The 22,994-nt window shown below is 47.0% G+C and overlaps 1 protein-coding gene across 1 annotated transcript in view; it reads left to right on the forward strand.

Moving 5' to 3' along the window:
- The first annotated feature begins 2,403 nt into the window (after positions 1 to 2,403).
- The window catches only part of SLX9 (SLX9 ribosome biogenesis factor), a 58,587-nt gene continuing 37,996 nt past the window's right edge, over positions 2,404 to 22,994 (forward strand). Inside the window, exons 1-2 of the mRNA XM_074595561.1 lie at positions 2,404 to 2,606; positions 4,332 to 4,440. Coding sequence (XP_074451662.1) covers positions 2,457 to 2,606; positions 4,332 to 4,440 — 259 coding nt within the window. The 5' untranslated portion in view covers positions 2,404 to 2,456. The remainder of the gene's footprint in view (positions 2,607 to 4,331; positions 4,441 to 22,994) is intronic.

Here is a 22,994-nt window from a genome sequence, read left to right on the forward strand (position 1 = left end):
AAGCTGAAGCTCCCTGGCGTACTGCCCGTTCCTTCTGAGCTGTTCCTCATGCTCTCTTGCAGCTTTGGCCTTGAGTGAACATCCACAGCAAAGCACTGTCCCAGGGGACCCTTAACACCTCTTTCCCCCTGCCTCCAGCATAGGGTGGTAGCTCGTTAGTACTGGCTATTTGCTATATGTATTAGCCAACGAGTAGTTACTCTTACGCTGAGTCTGTGCTTTCACAACAGCACACAGGACAAAGATGTCCAAGCAGAAGCAAGCCAGGGCTGGAGCAGACAGCATTAGGATGCTGGTGTACAACCTCCCCTGCAGCTGGCAAAACATATGCTTCTCCAGCGTGGGTTTCACCTGTATGAGGTTTTAATCTTTGATACTTCCAAGTTTGGTAACAACTTCAATTTTTTAGAGAGTCTTTTTGTTTCTACTTTTTATTTCTCCTTGCTGCTGTTTCAGCCTGCTGTAGGTGAAGGGGGTGGCCATCCTTTGGAGACATGTATGTGCTTAGTCGCAGTGTGTGGATGTGTTGGATACTCCCCAACCTGACTGTAAGCATTTTAAGTCGTTAAATATTCCTTTTTCTATTTTCTTTTAACCATCTTCATTTTTATTAGTTACCCTTTAAAATTTTGTTTTCACTAGAATGGATTGTGTTTCCTCCCCCCCTGACTGTGGAACCGTTGTGGTTTTTGCAGGATGCTCTTGAGCAGCCAGAGTGGGGAGTGGGGCATCCAGCTGTGCATCCAGCTGGGTGCACTCAGAGCAGTTGTTCCCTGGAGTTGTTCATTTTGGTGATCAGAGATGTCATTTTGGCGCTTTGCTCCTAAATGATGCTCACCCAGTCTAAGGCAGGGTAATGGAAGTTTTCCTAGTGTTATTTTCTATCCTTGACAAGTGTTAAATCTTCCTTGGTGTGTCCCAGCCACTGCCATACTCTGGCTGAACGAGCAGCACAACGGGAGCAGGGATTTGGGGCTCCTGTGGGATCTCCATCCTCAGAGATATTTTTATCTTCAACCTTCTAGTATTTATATAGGAGTATGCTTGGTTGTGAGCAGGTGCCTAAACTGGATGTGACACCTTTCCAAGCAGCTTCACCCTCCAAGGGACTTCTCCCTGCATTTCCCCATGTCCTTGGCACCCAGGAGGAGGGTCACCAGCTGTGCACTTGCGTGCCACAGCTTGCCTTGCACTCCTGTGCTACCCACACCGATACAGACCCATCAACCCCTTGGCTGGGTGGGAATGGCTGCCGCCCAGAGGATGGACTCGTGATGCTGGCCCTCCTGCTGGGAACAGCTTTGCTTCCTCCGGCCTCACTCTTCTCATCCGCAAGCCACGGCTGAACAAGGCACCTGGGGAAAAGGAAAAAGGGAGTTCAGTCGTCATGGAGAAGTACATGGCAAGAAGTTTGCTTTATTTTAAGAAAACCAGTTACTAGTGGACAAGATATTTATCATAGTATTTTTTGTATTGCTTTTTTTGGTATTTTTTGAGTTTTCAAAAGAGCCGTGGAAAAATGCTACCCAGGGTAGCCCTGAAAGCAAGGGGGCGGGGTGTGGGTGGTGGTGTGGGTCCCTGGGGCTGCTCCTCAGTGTCAGGCCCTGGGAAATACAGCTCAAAGAGGGCTGGGGAGGGCAGAGAAAGACCAGCTGGAAAATGAAGACCCATTAATCATGGAGCATCTGTCAGAGCTTTTTAAGAGCAAAACCACTGTGGCTCCCAAGGCTGGAGCTTTTTATTCACCTGGGAGGGAGAAACGGCTTCGCGCTTCACCCCATCACGTGTGTGCACAGGTGCAGTGAGGGCTGTGGCTATTTTGTTGAAATTCTCCGCCTGGGTCCGTGACTGCAAGATCAAACATGTGCTTGGGCTCCATCGGGGCTCATCAGGTATTTTTTGCTGTTATAGCTATGGAAATAATTTCTGGCAGGGAGTTTCAGTTTGTTTTTCTGTCCTGCCATGGCATCCCAGTCTTTGGCTAGTGCTACTGAGGCCTCAGCTCTTCCAGGGGCTCACACCAAACTTTGACCATGTCACAGTCTCTAGGCTTAACCTAAGCACACTGAACAAACACCCGCCAGCTGTTTCCAGGAGCCACTTTCGGCAGGCTGCCTGTCCCACCGCCAGCCTGAAGGTGATTAACCCCCCCGGACGCCCATCAAAACCTCCGGCTGCAGAACGCTGGCGTTTAAGACGCCACCATTACGCTTCAGAGTTAACAGCCCCGGAGCGGGCTGTCTGGGACTGCCGCAGAGGTGCTTCCAGCGCTCTGCCCGCCGCGGGGAGCTCCCCAGGGGCCGCAACCCCGCTGGGGCCCACGCTCTCCGCTGCCGTCTCGGGAGCCGTTGGTACCTGCCGGCGGCGCCCGCCCGGGCGGGGGCGTCCCCGGGACGTGAGAGGCGCGGCAGAGGCCGGCCCGCCCCCTTCCGCCCGGCTCCGCCACGCCGCCCGCCATGGTGGGGAAAGCCAGGCGCCCACGGCTACACCGCGCCGCCCCGCGGCCCTGGCCCGCCCGGGATCCGCCACCGCTCCCCGAGCCCGAGCGCGGCCCCGGCCCCGGCGCGAGCCCCGGCGCGGGCGGCTGGAGCGCGGCAGCCGCCAAGGTAGCGGGGGCGGGCGGGCAGCGGCGCGGTGTCACGTGGGGCGGGCGGGGCTCTGCCTCGCGCGCGCGGGCCGCGGCGGTCACGGAGCGGGGGGGCCTCGGCCTGTGAGGCGGCGGCCGGGCCTGTGAGGCGGCGGCGCGCCGTCCGCGGAAAGGGTCGGCGCTCGATCCCTGCGCCATCCAAGCCCTGCTCGGTCTCTCGAGTTCCTGGGACACAGTTGAGCCCACGCGGTGGCCGTCACGGGCGCAGGACCCTCGCGGGGTGTCACCACACCGCCAAGTATGGCTCCGCAGGGTGTCTGAGGACACCCCTTAGTTCTGGACGTGGTGAAGCGCTGGTGGAGGCTTACAGGCTCAGAGGGGCGAGAGATGGCACTAACTTGTTTCCCGAAGGCCGGTCTCCTTTTCCTGCTTAGAAAAGTCGAGTTACATCCTTGATGCTGTTCTTGCGGCCTTGTAGCTGCTGTGGCGCTCTGCCGGGCAGCTGCTTGTCTCACGCAGTGTATCACCAGTGGGAGTGTGCCAGCAAGGGCAGGGCTCATCGGAGCAGGCAGGGAGGTGAAACGAGCCTGGAGCTCCAGGACTCCAGCACAACGTGCGCCATGGGAGTCCCAGCGTACTGCTGCAGGGGCGGCTATTGCCGCTGCACGCTATCAGCCATGTTGATGGAACTGCCACATAGTGGCAGCTATGGCAGCTACACTGTGGCAGCCGCCATAGCATCACCAGGCCTCTCACATCCAGAGACAAGAGCCTGCTTGCGGAGGTGGCGGTGGCAGACACGTGCTCCTGCTGGTGGGAGAGAGGGTGCCTGTGCTGCCTTTTGGTGGGGTAACTGGGATGCAGTAGTGGGGATCATTACCAGCAAGTGTTGGGAGCAGAGGGGTAAGAGGCTTCCTGGGTCATTTTGCAGTGGTTCTCTTTGATTTCATGTTAGGGCAGGTGAAGATGAGCTGTCGGTTTACACACAATCATTTTAAGAGATTTATACCGCGTCTGGTTTCACCAGCTGTGTTATTAATATGCAGTTCAGGTTAAGGCTAGATGCCTCCCTCAGCCCCCTCACAGCAAAGGTACAGAACAGCAGTAAATGCCTTTTATGTGCCTACAGCTTTCCTTGTGAGGAGGGAGGAATAGGCTATGCCATATACAGCTAGTTTTATACCACTATAAAGTTATGTGTCAGTGCTGGGAGATACTGCTAGCTAAAATAATAAATACTTCTATGCCAACCAGAGAAGCTACTGCAAAGCATAGGACTTAGGGAGGTAGTTAAAGGATGCTTAAAGGAACTAGTTACTGAAGATTTGGTAAGTTGCTGTTAATGTCCATTGATTTAGGATTTAGGCCCCTAATCTGCTCATTTGTTGCTCATCTGTATTGTTACATACTTTTGTACCTGTAATAAATCTGGCTTTTCCTAAGGATGCTGTTCACAGTTCTCCTAGGACTAGCACTTGAATTCACTTGAGTGAGGTGAGGTTGAGTTCAGGCAGAAATCTGTTAGAAATAGAACAGTCCAAAACATGACTTTGTGAAACTTCCTTCTGGGGGGGCCAAGCCAGGAGGGTGACGTTCCTACCCCTGTCTGTTCAGGAGAGTCACAACCACTGGAGTGTGCGCCCTGGTCCCGTCTGGATGGTGCTGGGTTTGATTATTTTTTTTTTCATGAATGGTGTCTGGTGGTGTTTGTGCTGACTCCTGAGTAATGTTTCTTTTCGATAAGGACTGGGGCGTGTCATTTTCTGGTGTCTTTTCCGGCCTGAAGATTGACCCTGATACTCTAGTAAAGAAGCTCGAGTTGGACTCCAGAAGCATCATTTCCTCCAGAACAGGTTTGTTGTTACGTTTTGAATGAGTGCCACGTTAGGTTGTAAGTGAAGACACTGGGGACTTTATTTGCAGTGGCTGTCAGAGCAAGCTCAGGAGAATCGAACCCAAACACAGCTTCCCATGTTTCTGCAGGGGCTTTTAAAAGTGGTTTCTGTTTGGTATTGGAGGAGACAGAAACGCGTGTATGTGCTTAGTGCTCTGTCGGTGGGGAACTAGCTTCAGGCAACCTCACGGCTGCTGGGCTGGGCTGTGCAGCGCAGCTGGACCCCCCACCTGTGGGATGTCCTTATGCCTGTGGGATGTCCTCACGCAGCCAAAGGCTTATGGCCCCCAGGGGCTGAGGGGACAGCAGAGCACAGGCTGTGACCTGATCTGCAGGCTTCCTCTGTGGCTGTTTTTGCCTCACCAGCAGCTGCTGTTCATACCCCAATATTTCATCAGAAAGTTGCTTGTTGTGTGTCAGTGCTTTACCCATGGCAGCCTGATTGCAGCCAGTTCTCTCCTCCTGTCCTGTCCTGTTCCTAGGTCCCTGGCTCAGACTCCTGGACAGGAGAGTCCAGCTCACCAGGGAGTATTGGGAGTGCGAGTGGGAACAGTGAGGAGATGAGAGCCTTTTGTTTTCTAGTGGCACAAGGAAATGATCCCTCTAGCTGTTTAGTGGCAGACGGAGCTTTGCACCTGAAACCGGGTTTCACCTCTCTAAATGGAAACTGATGGCACAGCAGTCTGTCCTGGTGCGGAAGATGCGTGTGACTCCCAAATACCTTGTTTGCAAACTAAATTATTTTCTGCTCTCCATGCAGATTAATACTGCTCCAGTGACTTTGTTTTCATGTCCAGGGCTACAAACAAACCCAGTAACCACGCAAAGGCTAGTGGTTATCTGAGCAGTGGTGAGATGCAGCAGCCATAGCCCATTGGTCACATTTGGTCACAGAGTAAGGGAATGGGAAGGTTGTGTGAGGACGTAGTTATTGGAGATGCTTGCCCTTTGCATAGAAACCTTGGTGAAATGTATTGTTTTCAAAACATTGAGCTCGCTGTTCCTAACTCTCCTGGGAAAAGGACATGTGTGCATATGTGTGTGCATGTGAACATAGCCATCTCTTTAATTAAATTAGACAGCATGCTGTTGAAGGCTGACAGTCTGCAATCCTACTCTTTCATTGCAGGCTACAGCTGTACCAGTCTGGTTTATAAATAGACCTCTGCTGCTGGTCCCTGTGCAGTACTGATGATGCAGATGTGCGGTGCCTGACTATGTTTAACCCTCTCTTGAGCCTGTGTGCTGGCTTCCTGCAGACAGTGATGCTGACCCCAGTGCTTTGTGCTCCCTCACGCTTTCCAGATCATCAGCTAAAAATAGCTGTTCATTTGGGGGCTCAAAACTGCAGTTCAACGAGGCAAAAAGTGATTTTATTTTTTTTTAAATCTTCCCAAACTGCTGTGCTCTTTCTTCTTGTATCACTCTGGAGCCATGTGGAGGCTTTTTCATTATGGAAATCAGTTCATTTTTTGTGTTAATTCAGTGAACTGTAACTAGGCTGTGCATGCAGTGGCACTCTGGAGTTAGAAAAGAGATTCTAGGCAGACATGCTTTGTCTCCTGGGATGTCTGGTCAGCTGAGAGCCTGTTCAGCAGGAAACTCAACTTGACTCCAACCCTACCCTACCCTCCCCTTCCTCCCATCCCCCCTTATCTCAGAGCACAGGACAATAGAGTAGGATTCTCCTACACATTGTTATTTTAAGATTTAATAGCAAGACAAAAAAGTGTTTCTCTCCCACTTGCGTTTCAAGCTCTGAGAAGGTCAAGTTGGCAGACTGTAGGTAGTCTTACTTTCTCTGTCTCCTGTGCTTTTCACAGCTGAAGAAGATTGGTTTTTTTTCCATCAAGGATGCTATGTGGCAGTTGAAAAAGCTCTTATATTTGTCCTCCATGTATGTGCACATGCATACGTGCCTCACGTTACCTGAGATTGCTTCACATTATCTAAGATTGCTGATATCTCTGTGTTTTGTGTTACAGTTTGGCCTTATGCTGTGACACTTTAGGGACAGCCAGAAAGACTTAAGTGTGGGCTTAAAGAGGTCTGCAGGGCATAAATGAGACAAGAGAGCCGTTACAGGGCTTGGGCCTGACAGGAAACACTCTGCTGGGTTACCAAGCCCTGCTAGCAGTTATGGGGTTTGGCTCTGTTATCTCTCTTCCTTAGAGCCTGCATCCCTCTGCTTTTGGAGGTTTAGTTCCCAGAAAGCCATCATCTCACTCCATGGCTGTGCTTCCATGGCATTGCAGCTTGGTCTAAGGTATCTGCATTAGATGTTTCTGGGTAAAGCATGTGACATTCCTACTACTATTCTGTCTCTCTTCCTTTCTCCACTTGGGCTTTCACATTTTAGCTTTGTGCTTGAACTGGGGGACCTAACTTTTGTCTTGACAGAGCCCGAGCACCAAAGCTATGTGATCTGGCCTGCTCTCTGCTGATTCTGAAGCTGTCAGGTGTGGATCTGGCCCAGAAGGATATGCAGGCTTGAGAGATTGCTTGTTGCTGGAAAAGTAAGGAAGAAGAGGTGGTGATGTTGGCTTGTAGCTCCATCTGTCAGCATGCTCCCTCACTGTTCAAGAGAGGATAGTGGCTGGCTGGATCTGCAGAAGAGGTCTGGAAAGCCTGGTCTCCTCAGAGCATGGTGCAGGGGCAGCAGTGCCTCCTGGACCAGTTTGAGGTGATGGTTTAGGGGGAAAGAGTGAGACAGGCCTACTCCTGTGGGACTGCCTGGAAGACTTGGAGGGTTGTGGAGCTCCCTTTCCTCTCTGTCTTGTCCTTGGTGACTATGGTGATGCATCTTTAGCTGGCTACTTCTCTCAGGTTTCTTGGCCTCCCTCTCTGACGTCTATGGCTAGGATGTACTTTTTGGCTTCCCACTTTCTCTCTGTCCATCCTCAACCTATTTAACATGCTTGTGTGATTCCTTCCTCTTTTCCACGTGGCTTGGGCACTCAGGGCAGATTTTGCAGAAGTTCTTTACCTTTTGTCCAGCTGTGAAAATATCTGTGCTCATGACAAATTATTCTGCTTAATTTTCTCTGGAATAGATGAGGTGACTCTTGGTTCCTGTCATCTTTTTATTCTAACACTAGGAATTTAGAGAGGTAAATGAGGACTGTTAGTCCAGCAGCTGGAGGTGTGTTTCTCTCCACGGTTAAGTTCCTGTGTTTGCCATGAGCTGACTGTGCCCTGCCATATCCCAATTCTTCTGAATGCCTTAGATTTGGGAAGTGATGGAGAGCTGAAGAAGCAAACTACAGAGAAAGACAAGTGCTTCTTTGAAAGTCTCAGAAGCTGTTAGTGGTTGGGGCTAACATCTGTAGTTAGGATCATCTCTCCCAGCCTGGCTCGGACAGACATTTTTCTCAGGGTTTGTGTTCAGCTTTGTTTCAAAGAGGATGACTGCCTTCTCCTCATGTTCCTAAGGCAGGTTTCAAGTTGTCCTGTCTTCATTCAAAGCAGCCTGCAGAAGGACGGGAGTGTGGGGAGATGTGTAAGCGTGGGCCTTGGGTGTGGTGGGGAGAAAGGCTGCCTGAACTGTGGGTCTCTAACAAAGACAGGGCAGCTTGTATAGGAGACAGAGAGATGACATTTTGAATTCGCTGATTTATTTGGAGTACCTGTAAAATCAGCTGATAGGGCAAATGAAAAATATCCCTTGTGTACTGAATTTTTATACTGCGTTTCATTCTACAGGTCTAGTCTCTTCCAATTAAAATCTAGTTTGAGGAAGAGCTTGGAATTGTGTTAGATTTTAGAAGATAACAGCTTGGAGCTCAACAGTGGTCAAAAAAGCAAATTGTCTGCTAGGAAGTAGAAAGGAAAGAGAATGACCGGGAGAGCATTGTTATGTTCCATAAATAAATCTGTGGTACATGCAGCTATTTGATGCTACGTGTGGCCTTAGTCCTCTCATCTCAAAAAAGATATAGCAGACCAGCAACATTTCAGAGAAGGGCAGCAAGGCTGCTCAGAGGCCTGGGATGCCTGTTTAGTTGTTCCTAAAGCAAGAGCCCTGGGCTCTTCAGAGAAGAGGAGGCTGAGGGGAGACCTCATTGCTCTCTACAACTATCTGAAAGGAGGTTGTAGAGGTGGGTGTTGGCCTCTTCTCCCAAGTGAATAATGACAGGACCAGAGGAAATGGTCTGAAGTTGCGGCAGGGGAGGTTTAAATCAGATATTAGGAAGAATGACTTTACTGAAAGAGTGGTCAGGCACTGGAACAGCCTGCCCAGGGAGGTGGTAGAGTCACCATCCCTAGAGGCGTTTAAGAAACGTGTAGAATTGGCACTTCAGGGCATGCTCCAGTGGCAGAGATTGTAGGTTGTTTGGTTGGACTCGATGGTCTCAAAGGTCCTTTCCAACCATGAAGATTCTATGATTCAGCTGTGGTAAGGCAGCAAGGCAGGGTGTGATGGAAGCCTGGAAGCTGCATAGTGAGGGAGGGGTGGGTGTGGCTGTCTGCTCGCTCTTCCGCTACACACCTGGAAGAAGCAATGGCAATAGCAGATGATAAACATGCACCATAGAACAAGACATTTTGTGTCTCACATGGTGAATGCAGCTCTGGGCACCGTGTCCATGTGTGATGTGAGTGCTGGATGCTTCTGTGGGTTCAGAAAGGGGCTGCACAGATTGATGGAGGGGGACGTTAGGATTTCTTAACGCAAGGACTTGTCTGGTTTGGGGTGCGCAGGTGGAGCATGGTGATTCTGTTGGGTCTTAGGTGGAAAAAGAGAGGGGTATTGAGGCCTGCAAAGAAATGGCTTGTACTATTGCAACAGGACTAGAGACAGGCTTTGTGGTAGGGGGGTACTAAGGTGGTAGTCCTAAATCCAACAAGGTCCTGTGTGCAGCACAGAGAGACAGAAGCGGGGCTGTGCAGTGGCTCAGGTCACCGGCATGTGCAGGGAGGGGGCATGGGCTGCCACCAGGGCGGTGTGGGACAGCTGGGGCAAAAGGATGACCTGGACCACAGCTGTGGGGCTGTGTGATGTGCTAGGGGCTAACTAAACAACAGCAGAGCATGGTTACTTCCATGTGATTAAAAGCTTAATCTGGAAACCTGCTTTGATGCGCTGGAGCCAGAGGGATGCAATCCTCTGGGAAACCAAGCCATCCTTGTGCTGGGGCTCGGAGGCTATTGTCTGTAGGCACCAACAAGAGAGGAGACCTCTCTCTAGTTTTTTTCCCCTTAGTTTTCCTCAATTTGTTAAGTGACAAGCTTTTTCTGCTTTTTTGGTTGTAGTTATTCTGAGGGAACAGGGAGGAGCACAATACCTAAGATGGAAAGTTCAGCATCTATAGCAGGGTTAGCATCTCGGTTAACATGAGTAGTTAGTTGAGTGTGCCTGCACAGGTGTGTACTGGGGCTGACAGGAGATGGAAGGAGGTCCCTTGGTTTGGGAGGATGAAGTGGTGGTGTTAGTTCTTGACAACTGAAGGCCCCATTTTTCTGAGGATTTCTGAGGTTTCCTGGTGCAGGCAGGGTGCCCTGTCAAAGTATCTGCTACTGTCATGTAATGGTCTTGTTGCTGCCCTTAGATATAAAGCTGATTCAGCGTGCTTGTTGTGATTGGGGTGAGGTACCAGGTTAGGCTGTTCTGGCATCGGTAATTCTTGTGGCATGAGAAGGAAAGGGTGGAACTGTAATAAAAAATGTCACCAAAATGGATTTCATTTTAGGTGAGTCTTCCATGTGTGATGGTAGAAAGACAATGGTCTAAAATGGAAACTATTTTAATAGGGAGAGCTCTGAGCTATGTCGTACTGTGAAGCAGACCTGCTGCAACTACTTTCTCCTGCTCTGCTTCTTGTCTTTAATCATTAGCTCATCCTAACACCAGATTCCAGATGATTTCCACATGCTCGTAGGTTACAAAAGCCAGCAACATTACTGTGAACACTGGAGTTAAGTCCATGAGTTGCTTGCTGAATGACTGCTTCCCATCAGTGTAGTTTACTTAGCCACTGACGTAATGTAAATCAAGTGCTTTGCATCTAATCCATGTGAGGACTTCTTTACTAGTGTGAGTGAATAAATCTCATCTGGGTGAGCCTCTGTAGCGTGGGAATTAAATGTTTCCAACTAAGTCAGAAATAATGGCCTGTTGTATGGGGGGGGGGGGTTGCTGCTTTTTTTTGTTTTGTTTGTTTTGCTTTAGCTTTCCTTCCTCAGTGTTTGCTCCATGAAGCAAGAGCCTGTTCAAGCATGGCTCTTGCAAAACAGTTGCCTGGGAATGTCTCTTTTTTGGAGTGAATGATGAACCAGTTGTGCAATGATATGAACAACTGGACTGGCAACTTCCTGCTTTATTTTCAGCTTCTCCCGAAGGGAACTGTGACAAGATGTATTGTTGAGAAAGCAAAAGTGCAATGGCAGCAAGTGCTACCACTTCAGAATTGCCTGCAAAACCTTAGCTTGTCACCTTGATTTCTGAGGTTGTGGCAACAGTAGCTTTTCCTGCAGATTGCTCTAGCTCCTCCTTTGTCACTCGTGAGCCAGGAAAATGTCAAACATGGATTAAAGCCATTTGCTGCCTCTGGTCCTGGAGCAGTTATGGGTCTTTTAGGAGACCATAAGGTCTACCAGAAAGTAGATTTAGATTGGACATAAAGAAGACATTTTTTTATGATGAGGGTGGTGAGACACTGGAAGAGGTTGCCCAGAGGTGCTGTAGATGTCCCATCACTGGAAGTGTTCAAGGTCAGATTGGCTTTGAGCAATCTGATCTAGTGAAAGATGAAAGGGGCATTGAACTCGATGATCTCTGAAGGTCTCTTCCAATCCAAACCACTGTGAGTCTATGATTCTATACCGGGGGAGGCGGGGGAGAGCACAGAGGGATGCAGGGCATTAGCCTGAACAGAGGCTGTGCTGGGCCTTGCTGTTGCTAAAGCCTTGATCTGCACAACATGATGCAAAGCTATAAGGGGAGTTTCAGGCATGCATGTGGTAGTATCTCTGACTTTCCCTTTGTATCTTGAGAGCTTTTGTCCTCTGATGACCAGGACTGTCATGCAGCATGGGTTCCTCTGTCAGCGGCACAGAGGGGAACAGAAGTGTGAAATTACTGAGCATCTGACAAAGCAGGAAGTCCCTTTTCCTCCTGAAGAAATGTGGACACAGGAGAGAATAAAGTCGGGCCAAGTGGGAACCTGACAGCTTGGAATTGCTGGAGTCTGCAGGCTGTGTACAGCCTTGCTTTTGCCCTTTCTTAGATACTCTGTGAGTTCCTTCTGTTACCAAGCCTCTGTCTGCAGAGTCACTGACTGTGCCCTTCTGGTTTGCACCTCAGCTTCTGCTCTGGTGTTCTAGATTTGCTGTGTTTGTTGCATATCTGCTTCCTTCTCCTTGGGCTCTGCCGCTACTTGTCCTGTTTGTTGTGTATGGTGTGAGTCTGCCCTCCTGCCATGTCTAATCCTGGCTCCGTGCACCTTCTTTAGACAGATTTTTGGTGATGTTGTTTGGTAAGAACAGGCCAAAGATGTTGTCAACCTTCCCATTGTGTACATTTTGGGCCTTTCTTTCATCTCCTGTACAGCGTGCTGCTTGCCACATCATGTAGTCCCCTTCAGCTGTGCCTTCCTGGATATTGTGCAGTTCCTGGTTTCACGAAGCTGGAGGTTTCCTGTTTATATTGGTTTTTTGGCTTTTTTTCTTTTCTGGTATGTTGGATTGTTTAGCAATTGAAGGATTAAAAAAATATTTAATCCTGCTTGTTTTAATGAACACATCCTTTCTGCATATCAGTTTTAAGCCTTTGCTGCTTTTTCTTAATGTGAGTTTGGGGTATTTTAAAATCTGCTTGTGTTGGTCATTTGGCATGTCCCCGATGTGGAAAGCTGCTGGATCTTCATGATTCTGCTGCTGTCGATTTTCTTCAGCATTTAATTCTGTGCTGGCAGCTGTCATGCCCATCTTGTGTTTGTTTTGTGCAGAGCGCCTTTCTCAAGCTGTTCCCCACTGTAACACTCGTCAGATGGAAAGGGGTGAAAACATTTCGCCCTGCAAACTGAGGATGACAGTGAGCAGCCTGTGAGGAGTGGCTGTAGCATCTCCAATGTGTATGTAAAATGCAATGTGCTGTGCTAGTCCAAAATGACAAGATGTTCCTGCTCCATCTGTCTTTGTTATTAGCTGCCCAGGCTTTGGTCTGTGTGAATTTTGGGAGCATTGAAATGGTCTGCCTTAAGCTGGTGTCAGAGATAGCCCGTTGGCAATGTCCTTGGTGGTATTGCACTGAAATGATTTTAACCACTTCGAAAAACTCTATTTGGCATGTGGATGCTGCTCTAGGAAGAACGTCTATTTGAGTGGCGTTTGAGCTCAGATTTCTTGGTTTCGTGGGTGGGGACTGGATATTAACATGGCTTTAAAAGAGGGCACCCAAGCTCCAGTAAAGGAGCCTTCAGCTATTTCAGCTAGGGTAAAGCTCAGCCTTGATCACTTGAAGTTGTGCACTCAGCCTGTCCCACTCATCTGCTGCCCCAATGTGGGTGGCAGCAGCGGCTGTTTTTTGTGGTCTTGGGGCATACAGAGTATCTCTGCAGTATCCCTTGCCTCTTGTCCCAAGAGACTGAGAATGGTGCATGCCAGTGGGCATCCAGCCTTGGGTAGAGACCGTGTCTGTGTGTTTTATAACAGGCCGTTACAAATCTGCATGGTGTTTGAGAGGAACTCCGATAGTGGTTTGTGGTATAGGAAGCCTCTCCAGTGAGGTCAGATGACCTTAGTCTGCACAACGCCTCAAACCAAAGTCTGTAGGTTGCAACAACTCGCCTCGAAGCCAGAGAGCTCTTCTGTTGCCTCTGTCTAAAAGATGAAAATCAGTGGGACCTTGCTTCAAGAGTCAAGTTGACCAGGTTCTCCAGCAGAAGTGAAGAGCTGTGTGGACTGCTTGAAATGGAGGACAGCAACCTTCTGTGGGTAGCTTCTGGGAGAATTTGGAATGGGAATCCTACTGAAAGCTAAGGCCAATGTTGCCTTAAATAAAAAAAAAAATAATTTTTAGAAAGTAAAAAATCCATACTGCTTAAAATTAATTTAACAATTTTTTTGTCTGTGCAGTGTGGTGCCGGCTGTGAGAATAGCTGTATGAAACTCCACTTTAATTAGAGTCAGTGCAACTGAAAAAAAAAAAGAGCTATATGAGTGTCTGAAACTTGCGCTGTTTCAAGTGCTTTGACTTCCCTTCTGGAGACAGACCGTTTCCATGTTGTGCCTTCTGCCAGATCATGGGAAGCAGTTGTGTTAATATTTATGGAAGCAATTAACTTTTTTTTTTTTCCGTCCCCTCCCTCTAGCTGTGTCTGAGTCCTTGTTCTTAAAATTAATGTTTAAAAAAAAAAATAATCCTCCAATTAGCTAGTGGTCGTAGATACTGATCACTGCACAAACACAGTAACATTTTCCACAGTGCCCGAAGCTGCCAAGATGTTTGCAGTCTGCTCCAGGGAGAGGAGGCTGTCGGTAGTGGGAAGAGCCTGAAATGAGTCTTAGGAGTTTGAACAATGTGTCAGATCCCTGTAATTTCTTGTTATGGTTTGTTCCCATGGCTGTGTCTGCCGCACGTTCCCCACTAGCGATGGTGGAACGTGCATGCCTGCCCTGGAATAGCCTTTACGTGCTGCTTTGTCGTCCCCATTGAAGCAGCGTGGCTGAAGAGGAGGGTAGGGCTTAGTGAGGGTTAGGGGCTCATTTGGAGAGGCTTCTGGGGTGCCGCTCCGTGCTTTTGTGAAGCTTTCCTCCAGCCTTTGTAAAAGCTAGATGCTCAAGCATGTGCTTTTTAGGTCAGATGTCAGTCCCTTGTGCCACTGAAGGGCTCACTGAATTTGGGGCCAGTTTGCCTCCTTGCCTTCCTGGTCAGGCACAATGGGGCATGGCAGCTTGCATGTCATGCCATATCTTGCTCTGTGTGATTATGATTCCCAAAGCTTTAAAAGGATACTAATATAGCCTGGTATTCTCCTGCTAAATCAGTTTTAAATGGTCAGACATCCTTACTTACACAAAAATAGATCAGCCCTGCTTAGGAGAGTCCTGAAGCTGCAGCATTACAAAAGAGGGTTATGAAGCGAAATCCATGCCTTTGCTGTTCTAATGTTACAGCTTTGGCAAAACCAAGTTATAAATGCAACAAAAGAGAGAGGAGGCATACTTCTGCACCGATGGCAAAGATACCACCCAGCACAAGTCCTAGTAACGAAACCCTCTCATGGGGCATGAGAGGAACAGTTTTAACACTGCATGAATTGAGAAACTGAATCCCAAGAGGGATGAAGCAGTGCTTACGGAGGGAGCAGACTGACAGCTCTGGAAGTCAGAGCCCTTCCCTTGTCATCCGCATTGGTACGGAGTTGTGTCAAGCTGTCAAACATATTTCTGAAGTATGCTTCCTTGGGAGTTTAATATTTAATAGCTGCTCTATTTAGAAAATTGGTAGAGGCTGGTAAAGGGTGGATGAAATGAGATGTCTCCTTCTGGGTTGCCCCTTTTGACTTGCCTTGATAAGCTTTTGGGCTGCAGGAATAAGTCAACCTCCTCTTTCCTCTGCTAATATTCCTGGGAAATGCCCATGTGAGGAAGGCTGTTTTGCTTGGGTATTCTTTCCAAGGGTTTCCACACTAGGATTATCATCTACATAAATCAGATTTCTGATTTACCGAGAGATAAATCTCTGCCCTGATAATGTTGGTTTTATTTGAATTACAGGTTGTGTATTTAATGGTAAATCTCTCACAAGTTGATGTCTGTAATTCAGACTAAGTGGGATCTATAGTATTATTCTATGTAAGTTATCCTTTGTTGGAATAGTAGCATGTGTAGCTTGCCTGAAGTTTTGTTGTTTTGTTTTTGTTTAAGTTATACAGTAACTGTATAAACTGTATCTGTATACTATGATATATAAACTGTAATCCTTACAGTACTATTGGCCCATAGGTTATAATTATGGGAAAACATGATACTCTCCTGGAGCCATTGCCTTCTCTCAGGTTATCATTGATTGCAACATACACTTAAGAAATAGTGTATAGTGCTGGCTCCTGTGCTGAAAGCCATCCTGCTTAGGGGATCCTTGGGATACAGAGGTATTCAAAGAGTCTTTGTGAGCAATTTATGGACAAAAGTGTTCTTTTTACTTGGGTAAAAATGTGTGCACCAGCGGAAAGTCTATTTACCCACCTCACTGCTTCAAAGTGGCATTATTGTTGCTCATATGTGGCATTACTGGTAATGATGCATAATTTGGGTTTATCTTTTTAGTCAAGTGGCTTATAGAAAGGAAGTAAGTTTTTTGGGGGGATGTCTTTTGGTTTTTTTTATGGAGTTTTTAACACTGTAAATCTCAATGAACATTGTCGAAGTTAAATGTAGGAAACAAGACTATAAAAGGATTAAATGCCGTGGGTACTGAAATATTGTGGGTTGATTGAAATGGTAATTTGGATAGCCTTTGCTTGAACTAGCAGTGTTAAAATATGCTGTGAAGCTAAACACAGAAAATGGATCCTGCAGGAGAAGAATAGGCTATTAAGCAGATGTTCAAGCAAGGAGTGACTGTCGTCTGGAAGGTACTCTGGAAAGCGTTGTATTTAGTGATAATGTTAACGAACTGCAATGAAACATGGTGTTTCAGGGGCTCCCTGGCAGAATATCCGAGGGGACACAAACTTGAGTCCTGGCCCACTGGTGCTGCGTGCTCAACTGTGCGTGGAGGACACGCAGAAAATCAATAGATCTGCTTAAAGAATTTTGGCTTCTGCAGATACTGTGGGTGTTCATGCCTAATATGGCTGTCATGTGCATGCCCTGGGCTGATTTGCTTCTGTTGCATTTCCTAGCTACATGGCTTTTTAAATTTGTTTTTACTTATGTCTGTTTCCCTCTCTTTCCTTTCAAAATAAAGATTATTTGTAAATTCAGGTCACTGAGTGTTCTTATGTAACCAGGAATGAACTTCTTTAGCATGGGTAGGACATTCCCTGCTGCGACAGGTACAGGCTGTGTCTGTACATCCAGTAGTTATTTTGCAATGCTCTTCAAGTTGAAATAACCTGGTGTGCCTGTTGACAGTGAGGTAGGGGAAGGCTGTTCCAGTCTGCAGGAATTTTGCTGACAGAAATCACGATTTTGAGTTTAAGTTGCTTCCTTCAGTGGCACTGTCATCTTTTTCTTAGTGATGCTTCTGGCTGTTGCTTATGATTCATGCCAATGATTTGTGACCCCGGGGCTGGGCTTATGTGTATTCCTCTGTGGCTGCAGGCACGCTTGTTCCTTTAACGCCTGTACCTGAGCAGTTTTTATTTATAGAAATAGCATATAAATGTGTAGATACTGCTTATATGGGATTATTGTAATTTCTTCATGTCTCTTCTTCCTCCGAAATAAATAGTGCTGGCCTGTTCACCTGTATGGGGTGTAGGTGGCAAGGTTTTGGTAGCAGGGGGAGAGGTTGTGGCTGCCCTGTGCTGGACACAGCCAGGTCCAGACAGCTCCAAAGCACCTACTGCAGTCACAGCTGAGCCCGTTGACCATGATGGTGGTGCCTCTGGGAAAACATAATTAAGAAGGAGTAAAAGTGCAGGGCCAGCAGAGGAGTAGGAAAGAAAAGTGAGAAACAGCCTTGTGAATACCAAGGTCAGAGAAGGTGGAGAGGAGGTGCTCCAGTCGCTGTAGCAGCCCATGGAGAGGACCACAGTGGATAAACGTGAGGAGAAGCTAACAGGAGATGGGGTGGACTGATTGTAACCCCATTCCCCATCCTCCTGTGCTGCTTAGTGTAGGAGGTAGTACTACGTTCCCTGTAGTTGGGAATGAAGGAGTGAAGCTGAGCCTGGGGAGAAGGGCGGTGGGGGGGGAAATGTGTTTTAGTAAGTCTTTGTTTCTCACCGTCTGATTCTATTTTAATTTGCAATACATTAAATTAATTTTCCTCAGGTTGAGTCTGTTTTGCCTGTGATGGTAATTAGTGAGTGATCTCCCTGTTTACCTCAGCCCACGAACTTTCCATCTTAGTTTCCCCCCCTCCTGTTGAGGGGGAGAGTGTGGGAGCGGCTGGGTGGGCAGCTGGCAGCTTGCCATGGTCAACCCACCACATGACCGTAGATCCATAAAAATTGAGATTAAATTCAGTACCAGGTAGAACTGTTGCTCTGTGGCTGTTCCTCTGTCTTCCTTACTGCATTTTTCAACTGAATGTCTTCTGAACATTGTGCAGATCCAGACACACCCTTACATGAGAACTGAATTTCTTTGCTTTTCATTAATACTCACAGATATTTAAGGAAGTCATTCCTCCTTGTTTCTGTTGTACCTCAATACCTGTAACACCACCTTCTGTGTCAGCGAAGCATATGGTCTAACTCCATACAGTTAGGTTACAGTATTTTCTTTGCTAGGTTGAATGAGGAAATCTAACGTATGAATAGCATCCAGACCAACCCAAGGAAGGGACATAGAAGGTGAAAGCAGTAAATGTACTTTGGACATAACTTTAGAGGGAGGATTGTCCTTGTGGAAGCTGCAGAGGTGAGCTGATAGGTATACTTGCTTGTGTCCTGAAGGTCATAATTAGGAACCTCTCTCCTCCTCCCTCTATTTGGGGAAGGCAGGGGAACAAAACAGGGCACAGCCATATACTCTAGTCTAAGTTCAGGAAAGTACAGAATAGGTCTCGGGTTCATCCAGGTGTTTCTTCTGCGCGTCCTCGCTGTGTAGGAGGTGCTGCCTTGCTCCAGCTGTGACTGCATTGCTGGCAGCTCTGTAGCAGGAGAGGACGTGCCTGTGGCTGAACAGAACATCTCTCTTTGAGAGTGCTCTTTTTCAGATGTTGGATGTGCTCATTAGAGGGCAGCAGAACAATTCTTCCTTTTTCTACGTCAGTTTTATGTTTTTGAAATGATATTTTTCTGCTCTGCAGGACACAGAAGAAAATTCCTCTTTCTGTTTTTCCTAGTGTAATAAGTGTATGAAACAGCAATGCTCATATGAAAACATTTCCCTGTGTAAATAAACATAGAGCAATTATAGTAAAAAATTGCTCCTTGGAAGCTTGTGTTGCAGACTCAAATGAGATGGAGCTCCTCTAAGATTAAACCACAAATGACTAGCACTGTATGTGGAAAAGCAGCCAAAGGAATGTTTCACAGCTAACTTTTTCGCTCAGCCGAATTCTTATTTGACCTGTATGTCCATATGCATCTATTGATTTGTTTGCTGTACCCCAGTTGCTGCTGCAACCTTTTTCTGCTTGAAGAAAATGTTAAAGAACCAGACTTGCTCCATCTGAAAGTAATCTTTAAATGAGATCTGATAGTATGACCCCCCGCATCCTCTGCAATATGAATACTATTAATAATTACGGCACAGTCTTTAAAGGCTAAGTGAGGCTGGGATTTGGAGCCTAACATCACAATACTTAAATGCATTATTTATTATGTAACATTCATAGAAGAAGTCTGTAGCGCTGTTTGACTTTGCAGTTAGTGTATTTCTGGCTTTAGAAAGATATATGTAGAAATCCTGGCTAGGAGCGAATGTCTCTGGTGCACGTCTTATTAGCAATATTTTGCACACCGTTGGCCTCTCTGGGGAATATGAGCTGATTCAAGGCAGCTGGAATAGCAGGAAAAATGGATTTTTCAGTTATAGCAGCATCAGCCATTGGTTTCCAACAGATGGCTCTGGTTTTGCAAGGTCCTCAGTGGAAGCAAAACTTTATCATTGAGAAGAAAATGATTATTTCAAGAGATGTGCAAATAGGTTTTGTGTCTTGAGAACCTTTGCTGAATCTTCCTCTTCCTGAAGAGGGTGGTGGCATAGGTTGGTGGAGTGGAGCATGTGTGAGGATTGGCAGGGGGAGACACAACACCTTTCTCTCTTTTCCCAGAATGTGTTGGATGTTTTCACATTACATCCTGCAGATTTCCATATCTCCCTCTCCCCTACCTGAAGGAGCCAAAGTCCACCCTAAGGGGCACATAGCTGCAGGTTCCTCAGAACTTGGTAGGTGCTTTGTGTTCCTCACATGGGTGAGAGCTCTAGCACAACAGGGTGTACTTGGCTGCTGCCTTCTGTCCTACACTATTTTTTAGGGTGGCAATATTGTGAAGTGGAATATCTGAAGTAAATCAGCCTTCTTAATGTTGGCAAATGTTCTTCCTGGTGCAGCAGCTTGGATCAGTCGCACCACCTGGAGAAGTCCAGATTGTGCTTTGCACTCAGTTTGGGATCCACTGGGGAGCTGGCATTTCTTCATGTCTTTGTTGCAACACCTCAGCGAAGACAGGACTAATGGGAAGGTCCTCATCAGGAAAAAAAAGCTGAATGAAGCCAGAAAAATGTGAAAAATGTCTCATAGCGCTTGGCTGCTCTTGGTCCATAAGGTAAAAGTTAATATCCTGTTGATAGGTTAAAAAGATTAAACTCAGTCTTACACCAAGTGAGACACCAGTGATGAGTCTGTAGACGCACGACGTGTGGATCTAAACCCATTTGACTGTTTGGTCCGTATTAGGAAATTAGCAGGCACAGTGCTCATGCCAGCAGTCCTCCTCACCACAAAGAAATGCTCTTCCTGCCAGCATCTTCCATGCAATATGGAAAGATCTTCTGCTGGCCCTTCTTTTACAATGAAAGTCTCTCTCTTCTGAGAACTAGTATGATATTTTGTTGGGGATGCGAGTGTTCTCAGTAAATGTATTTTGGGCATGGTGAGCTTAAGTATTGCAAGACCACCACTTGGGAAGAGGTGCATATTTTTTTGTTCGAGGAACACTTTCTTTACAGGAATGACACCAGATTCTGTTCCCCTGCGAGCATGGGGATACTGAAGCACAGAGAGGTGAGGGGACGGTTAGTTCTGGGGCCTCTCTGGTTTGGTGCTCTAGTCCCGCACCAGAGAAGATCAAGGCAATGCCAAATGTCTCGCAGCTCTGAAAACTGGCCACAGGGAGTGTCAGAGAAGAACCTACTATGGTTTGGTCCTTCCCTACCCCCTATTATTTCTTTTAATGCCAAGGGTGTTCTTTCAACAGCTGTCTTCTAGCAGCTGCTAGTCTCATCGTTGCACGGGGTAGATGGGGCTATGGTGAGAGCACCCGTTTGCTAATGCAGGCGCAGTATAAATGCTGTGCAGCAGTGCATGTCATTTGCTGAGGCTTGTTATTGTCTGCCTGAGCTGCTGGCAGGGGTGAGCGAGCATGAAGTACAAAGTGGCAGAGCCCTGTCATTTTATTTTGAATTTTGCTTGGTTTAAAATAGATTCTACCAGGAGAATGTTGTTCCAGGGTAGTGACTGATCCTGTCCTGCAAGTTTCAAATAAAGAAAAGTGGAAGAGGTGATGGCATGGAGAAAAAAAAATAGCTTCTGCCTTTCCTAGAGGGGCCCAGATATTGATTTTTCTTTTTTAAAGATTTTATCTTCATTTAAGTGAGCCAGATGGGCATATTGGAGTAGAGTGGCTTGCTCTAATTTAAGATTTGTTTGAAAAAAGGAAATTGTCTTGTGTAAGAATCATTGCGGGAAAGACGAAGGGTCCCCAGCGGAGTGGTCAAGCCCAGCTTTAGCAGGAGATGAAGAGTGCCATAGGTCTGTATTGAGGTAGTGATCATAATGGTCTGTGGAGGTGCTTGGTAAAGCTGTGGGATGGTTCCTGTGTGTCCCCTGGAGCCAGGCAGGAGCAGGGAGGAGGATGTAGGGCTGTCCAGGGGGGAAGATGCTTTGGGAGTGTTATGTGTTGCATAAGATGGCAGAGCCAGCGATCGTATTAGTGCCTCAGGGCTTTTGGGAGCTCTAAATTGTCCGCTGAAGCGGAAGAGCTGTTGAGACAGCACAAAAGCTGCAGCCACCAGAAATGTCGGAGACTGGAAGAGGCGGCGAAGCAGTGTCTGGACCAGTTCCACTTATGGGACAGTCTGTGCACCCATGAGGAGGGCAGGAGATTTGAGGTGCTTGGGGACCTCCTGTAATGAGTGTTTTCATGGGTTAGGCTCACTGGACTGTGTAGTCAACACCACCACCCAAACAAAGGTAGTTCAGTGTTACGTTTGAATGCTAGAATTAGTAAGACCTTTTCAAGGTTAAAGGGCTGTTATGGTCATACCGTCTTTATGCAGACACCAGATCACCTTTGTCTGTGCTTTAGGGGCTTCTGTTTGGCATCTCCAGTCTTGATCTTGTGCTGAAGTGTTTACATATCAATTATAGTTTCCAAAGAAAAAAGTCAGCTTGTTTCTGGTCTGGACATAACTTGCCAGCCCTTTGAGCTCAGAGGGCTGTGTGCTTACGTTGAGTGGGAGTGGGTATGTGGGTGCAGCAGAAGCTAACCTGCAGTAGCTGCTTGAGATTGAATTGAGTTATTTCTCCACCCCAATCATAGACCAGAGTATTGTGGATTTCGTGCCTTGTACTTTTGCAAGTGATTATATTTGTCTAGCTGCATTCTACACGTGCTTTCCAGTTTTGAAATCTTCTGTACGTGCTCCAAGAAAAGGAGAGGGGAAGAATGGGCCATGAGGCTCCAGCAATGTAATGCATTGCCAATCTTGCATGTCAGTTGTTGCCCAACTGCATGTAGGCAAAGCTGAACAGTGAGCTGGGGGCTGGAAGTCAAATACATGCCTGTCAGAAACAATTTGGGAAGCTTTCCTGGATATTCTCACCCTCCTTCCTACTTTATATTTATGTTAGTGTTGCAGTTCTCTGTGCGTGGAGCAGTTTATAAAGCCACTTATAATGCAAGCAGTGTTAGAACCGGCTGATCAAAATGTGACCAGGATTGAGCTAATAATTCTTAGGTTATGTAAATAATGAAAGTCTGCTGGCATTATACAGACCGAGTTGTTGAGCTCTTTTTCATGTCTAAATCTAAAATTATCTTGTATCTGTGGACTAAGCAGGCTATTGGGTTAAAATAAGTTAATATGATTGCATTTAATATATGGCCGTTCAGTGGTTGAAGATATAGTTGGACTTTCTGTTCCCTTGGTGCTCCCAAACTGTTAGGTGTTTGGGTTTTGTGGTGTGCAGGAGCTCTGACAGCTGCAGATGGTGGGATTAACTCCTTGACGTACAGTTGTGCAATAGATAGGATGGCATGGGGAGGGGCAGTGCACGACACTAATCTGCCACAAAGACTTAAAAATCAAGGGCAAGCTCTGACATGTGATTACTTCTTTCATTTTCCTGTCAATGCATGGAGTGTTGGGAGTGGGGAAACAAACGTACGCCACAGGGAGCCTGAGACCAGACATGTTAAAGAATCCAAGGAAATCTGCCAGGAAAGGAGAATTAATCAGTGGTTACAATAACCTAGTGGAAATTTTGCTGTGATCCTAATGAGCTCTGAGTAAGGTTCAGAGTAATTACTTCATGAAAACTCTTGATTGGAGCAGTAAGGAAGCATTTCTAGAAACTCTGCTCCTGCTTTTCTTTCTGCTGGTGTGTGAGCATTGTCTGAGTACTCACGGCTGTGAATGTGTAGAAGGTGATACTAGGGTTCACTG

Source organism: Larus michahellis, chromosome 7 (assembly GCF_964199755.1).
Source record: "Larus michahellis chromosome 7, bLarMic1.1, whole genome shotgun sequence".
NCBI lineage: Eukaryota > Metazoa > Chordata > Aves > Charadriiformes > Laridae > Larus > Larus michahellis.